The 6,116-nt window shown below is 36.6% G+C and overlaps 1 protein-coding gene across 2 annotated transcripts in view; it reads left to right on the top strand.

Annotated features, from left to right (window-relative positions):
- LOC108972012 (alanine--glyoxylate aminotransferase 2, mitochondrial) overlaps positions 1 to 6,116 on the top strand; it is a 9,539-nt gene that overhangs the window by 2,060 nt on the left and 1,363 nt on the right. Inside the window, exons 2-5 of one of the 2 annotated variants that reach the window (XM_018938437.1) lie at positions 1,998 to 2,319; positions 2,400 to 3,097; positions 3,172 to 3,554; positions 3,837 to 4,059. In XM_018938437.1, the coding sequence (XP_018793982.1) occupies positions 1,998 to 2,319; positions 2,400 to 3,097; positions 3,172 to 3,554; positions 3,837 to 3,941 (1,508 nt within the window). In that variant the 3' untranslated portion in view covers positions 3,942 to 4,059. Of the gene's footprint in view, positions 1 to 1,997; positions 2,320 to 2,399; positions 3,098 to 3,171; positions 3,555 to 3,836; positions 4,060 to 6,116 lie in introns of those variants that run through there. The other variant, XM_018938436.1, reaches the window with a different exon arrangement.

Genomic DNA, 6,116 nt, shown 5'->3' with positions numbered 1-6,116 from the left:
ATATTAAATAAAAAAAAATAGATGTACGTATATTAAATTTTATTTTTTTTGGAATCTACACTAAATAATTTTTTGCAAAGCAAGAACTTTTTTTTAACGTTTCTTTTGAATGTTGTAAAGAGCAGCAAACTTGCCTGAACTGTAGCGCATCTGGCAGCCGTAATGGACGTGTCGTATGGTTTCTTATCAGYTTCGTTGGGGGCCAGCATTTACGTTATTTGACAGCAGCTTAATATGAAACTAAGTAGCCTAAGCAGACAGACGCTTCACAATTGATAAGATAAAAAATGATATTTGAAAGTGAAAATCGTGATAATTGTGATTTATGAACTAAAAGTAACAACGGAGATAATGAGCAAAGCACATACATAATATGTATATATACTCGTACAGCACTGTACATTTAAATAAGAGCATAACCGCATATTCAAGCAATTTTTAGCTTAGATTAAATAGTAGAATACATTAATATATTTCATATGTATGTCTATTACGCCTCAACTTTTATCTCGTTTGTCYTCTATTACCCATACCTTAAGATTCCAGTAATTTTTAGATTATTGTAGATCAGCGGTCAGCAAACAGCGTCATTGCGTCTTGAACTTGACTCGACACATGCTTGTCTTGTCTTATCAGTTTTAATTTTGACTAATATGTACGCATATWTGTATGTAAAGCGATCATTTGCAATTCAATTGCACCGGCTGCACATTTACATTGTCGGCTGCAGGTTTAGGTACACGTGATCATTGCTGCACTTTCTTTTTATACCCGATGCACATAATGCAAATATTTTTAATTTAAATAATTGAAATTTGTGGCATATGACAAGGTTTAAGACTGCGAGGTCATATATTTTACTAACCTAATAAGTTTTTCTACCATTTATAGCTGCTAATATAAGCTTTGCCACCCAACATACCGCAATTAAAACAAATTAATGCACTCCCACCCAACTTTCTAATTCTCTTCCCTCTTCTGTTCGCTTATATAAGTAGATTAATGCACTAAAATGGCCCTGAACGTGATCGTGCGATGCCGTTATGGCGCAGCTCATACATAGTGCATAGTTGATTCGGACTTAACTTGCCGCGATTACGATGTAAATTGTTGTACGTGTTAATACGGATATGTCGGTTTATTTTGCCTTTTTGCACAATATGCRAAGTAAATTTGTAATTCGATGCACTTTAATCAGCTCGTAGGAGTCATCACATGAGCACGAAGAAAGAGCGAATAAAATGTAATTTGTTTACAAATAACGGCGAATAACACGTGATAATTTACTAATTGATAGTTAATCAGTARAACATTATATACATTTTAGACAAATTAGACAAATTGACCATGTGAYAGCTTGGTTCAGATCACATTAAATATATTTATGTATATGCATCTATTTTTTATATTGCCAAACAAATAGCTCTCAGATTGTAATCCAACTGACCCTAACGCATGTGACAATGAAGGATTGTTAAATCACATCACATCGCGGAGCGAGTGTCCCCTTAACAGTGGCCAGGCACAGTGCCTGCATTTCTTATATAGAGGCAGCTGCCCTGAAGTCACCACAGAACTGTGAACTAACATTACATCGCGGCGCGAATGTCACCTTAACAGTGGCCAGGCACAGTGCCTGCATTTCTTATATAGAGCCAGCTAGCAGCCAGCTGCCCTGAGGTCACCGCACGACTGTTAAATCACATCACATCGCGGAGCGAGTGTCACCTTAACAGTGGCCAGGCACAGTGCCTGCATTTCTTATAGAGAGGCAGCTGCTCTGAAGTCACCACAGAACTGTGAACTAACAGTACATCGCGGCGCGAGTGTCACCTTAACATTGGCCAGGCATGGTGCCTGCATTCCTTATATACAGCCAGCTGGCAGCCAGCTTCCCAAAAAGAACTCATTACATTAGATTACATATGACGAGCAGCATTCTATCTTTAGTATATTAGTTATCYTTATATTTAACCACAATGAAATTCAAATTTTAGTCCAAACGACGCGCTTGATGTGCCGAGGCCTTCAACAACGTACCGCCACAACATTGCATTCGAAGGCTTCACCAGCAGTAATGCCGGAAATACAAAGTGAAATACCCGAATGTGACTATCAACCACTACAATATACGGGRCCAAGTTACGAGAAAATACTGGAGATACGACAGAAGCATATTACACCAAACATTGTGCCGCATTTCAAGAAGCCRCTTCTGATACACAACGGACATATGCAGTGGCTGTTCGATCACGAGGGCCGTCGTTATTTGGATATGTTCGGCGGTATTGTGACAGTATCAGTRGGTCACTGTCATCCGTAAGTAACAAATGAGTTCATCTTTTTTTTGGATGAGGTTAAATAGTTTGAACTCTCTTCTCTTCTCTGCTCCTCAACAGCAAAGTGAATYGCGCGCTAGAGCAGCAGATCAACASACTCTGGCAYACAACAAACATTTACTTGCATCCYAAAATACACGAATATGCCGAACGTTTGGCGAMCAAGCTCCCTGGCGAACTTAAAGCGGTGTGCTTTGTCAACTCCGGCTCGGAGGCTAACGATCTGGCCATGCTGATGGCGCGCATGCACACAGGCAATCAGGATATTATCACTTTCCGCAATGCCTATCACGGCATGTCGCCGTACACCATGGGTCTGACMGCGCTCTCGACATGGCGTTTTCCGTTACCCGGCGTCAATAGCGGTATTCACCATGTTATGAACCCAGATCCGTATTTGGGCCTTTGGGGCGGCGCAAATTGTCGSGATTCACCCATACAAACGGATCGAAAATGCGACTGCATGCCGGAGAGCGGYTGTTTGGCTGGCGCGCGTTACTATGAACAATTAGAAGAAGTTTTCAAGTACTCACTGCCGCGTGGACGCGTTGCCGCTATGTTCGCCGAATCTATACAAGGCGTAGGCGGCACGGTGCAATATCCGAAAGGTTATATTAAGAAGGCGGCTGAGTTRGTGCGYGCCAATGGCGGTGTGTTCATCGCCGATGAGGTACAAACCGGTTTCGGACGCACCGGCGATCACTTCTGGGGATTTGAGAGCCACGACTTCATACCGGACATTGTTACAATGGCGAAGGGTAAGTTAGTTGAAATGCTTGGACGGCAATACCGTAATATTAATGATATAAATCTGTCATTATTTYATATAAAGGCATCGGCAATGGCTTTCCACTAGCCGCTGTGGTGACTACACCCAMAATTGCCGCATCGCTTGGACAAGCACTGCATTTCAATACGTACGGYGGCAATCCAATGGCTAGCGCTGTTGGACTCGCTGTGCTGGATGTTATCGAGGAAGAGAAACTACAGAAAAACTCCTTGGCAGTGGGTTCGTACTTCCTCAAGTGCWTGGCCGAGTTGCGTGAACGTTTCGAGATTATCGGCGATGTGCGCGGCAAGGGTTTGATGATAGGCGTTGAGTTGGTATCCGATCGCGCTACGAGGGCGCCACTCAGCGCGCCGCATGTATTGGAAATTTGGGAGACTTGCAARGATATGGGTGTGCTCTTCGGACGTGGCGGTCTAAATGGCAATGTGAGTCGAAATATTGCTTTATAAATGGATGRYAGTAGTGAAAACGCGTAGCTCTGCTAAGGCTATTACTYTTCTGAGACTATTTTAAATTGCTTATTTATTATTAGATTTGTTATGAGACAATTGTTGTTGTTTACTTTTGTACATAGAAACAAACCCTTTGTTGTCTAGCCTTTCAAAATACTATCAATTGCTTGAGTTTAACCAACATTTTCGCTCATACTAAAACACACTCCTATTTGCTATCCCAACACATCTCTCTTTCCCTTTTCTCTTTTGCAGGTTTTCCGCATTAAACCGCCCATGTGCATTACAAACACGGATGTTAAATTCGCTGTGGACACTTTAGCAAACGCTATAACTGAGGTTTCGAACAAAAAGCTGTAGACGCGACTTAAATGCTTAAAGGAACCGCATTTACTTAAAAGCAATAATTGTTTTTGTCCTATTTTTTTTCTAGTAGTTAGTTAAGGCTTTATTTTCTTGCACACGCATACGCTTAAAATAGTCGTCATGTTCCTAGGGGTCAAGTTCCATACACTGCTTTTTATTACCTCTTAAATGTAAACTTTGCGGTTGCTTTTGTTGTTGGCCGAAAGGTCGACATTTTGAGTACTAAATAAGCTTTATAAAGTAAAGTACAAAGACTAAATATTTTTTTTTTGCAATTTTTTAAGTAAAATATGCATTTAAAATTTTTATAAATTTTTTTTAATTTTTATACATATTTTATATAGCTAACTGGCATTTTGAGGGTTTATTCTAGTCTAGATGCATGAATTTCAGTTAATTTTGTCGTAAAAAGGGCACTTCATATTTTTGCTATCAATTTTATTTATTAATTATCTAATAATATTACAAGAAGGCAGGAGAAAAACAAAATATAAAAAGGTTAAAAATTTCAAAATGTACAAAAATTTCAAAATTTTCAAAAAAATCAAAACAATCAAAATTTCCAAAACTATAAAAAAAATTCAAAATTTGCAAAACTTTCGAAAATTTCAAAAAAATCTAAAAAAACTAAAAAATTATCAGCTGATAAATTGTAGTTTTACAAAAAAACTGACACGTGACCACAACCTACGATTTCAAGCTTTAGCAATTTCAAACCAAAARTAATAAATATTAATCCAGAATAATGTCGCGATGTCTGGTTCCACTTAAAAATTAGAAAAAAGTTTTTTAACAAATTTGCCCAAAAAAAATCTTGGTACATAATTTTTTGAATGCCTTTCCAATTTTTAAAAATAGTAAAAATTGAAATTTGGAAATATGGTTAGTTCCAGACTTAAACGAGACTGTCTTTCACGCAAATTGATGCAGTGTAACCGAAGAACTTGACGTATAGTTTTGAAAAATACAGTTTCGAATATTTTTTAAATAGTAAAAATTGAAATTTGACCAGACTCTCTAAAAATTTAACGTRAGTTGCTACAGTAGAACCGCAGAAATCGTCGGTATACTTTTTGGGAAAAGAAATCAAGCGCATAAAGTTTCTCGTCAGAAAAAAATACCTATTTATATCTCCGAAAATAATTTGAATTTTGCCAAATCCTTGTAGACATATGCTTTAATAGTTAAAACTTTGAAAAAATATATGTATATCGTCACCTAAAATGCAAAAAAATAATATAAATTGAATTTTTATTGCTAACGATACACTACAAGATATAACATATGTATAGTATATAGCATACAATTTACAGTCCCCACTATCAGATATAACCAATAGGTAACCAATACATAAGAATTTTATAACCAAAACTCAAACTTTCTTTCAATGTGAATGCTTTCTATTACAACGTTTTTCCTTCATCTGTAAACTTATAAAAGTGATGTTACGTTTTTTTGCATTTTAGGTATATACATATATTGCATATATAGGTATATGTAAATTTTTTTATTTTTTCATATCTTGACTAGAATACCCTCCTAATTTTTTAGTGTCTGAACTCATACATTATTATATATGAAAATATATTAGGTACATTATGCAATGTTAGCAAATTGGTGATTTAATTATTAATGTGGCGATATTAAATAAAGGAAAGAACATACACATGTAATTGTTTAAAAATAATTAAAATTTGTGGTTATGTACTTACCACCGTGTGGACTCTCAAGAAAGGTTATGATAGGGTGCTTATGAAATGTAGATTAGCGTAGGGTCAAGAAAAAATATATTTTTTTCGCTTGGTACTCTGAAAAATAGGTGCTTAGATATCTCTGAGGAAGTCTCTCGCGGTAAGAGCCCATAATTGTAACGAGCATGTTAACCGCACTTCAGTTATACATTTTTTTCTTTTTGTCAGAAAAATTCAAAAAATTGAAATCTCGCTTCCAGCTGCTTATTTTTTCAAGCGTTTAGTTTTCGTTTTATTGATTTTGTATGAAAAGTCTTCTACGATTTTTTTTTTGTAAACCTAACGGTTTAAAATATATTAACGGTTAAAGTTTGATTACTTTAAGGCATTTTTTTCTATGAATTTTGGAACGCAATGAAAAAAAAGTATTATAATTCGAAAAGCTCTTAGTTTAGTAGGAAACTTACTGCTCTAAAAA

The sequence above is a fragment of the Bactrocera latifrons genome, unplaced genomic scaffold (assembly GCF_001853355.1).
Source record: "Bactrocera latifrons isolate USDA-ARS-PBARC rearing strain unplaced genomic scaffold, ASM185335v1 scaffold_37, whole genome shotgun sequence".
NCBI lineage: Eukaryota > Metazoa > Arthropoda > Insecta > Diptera > Tephritidae > Bactrocera > Bactrocera latifrons.
Note: the sequence above shows the minus strand (reverse complement) of the source record. Positions and strands in the feature narration are given on the sequence as shown.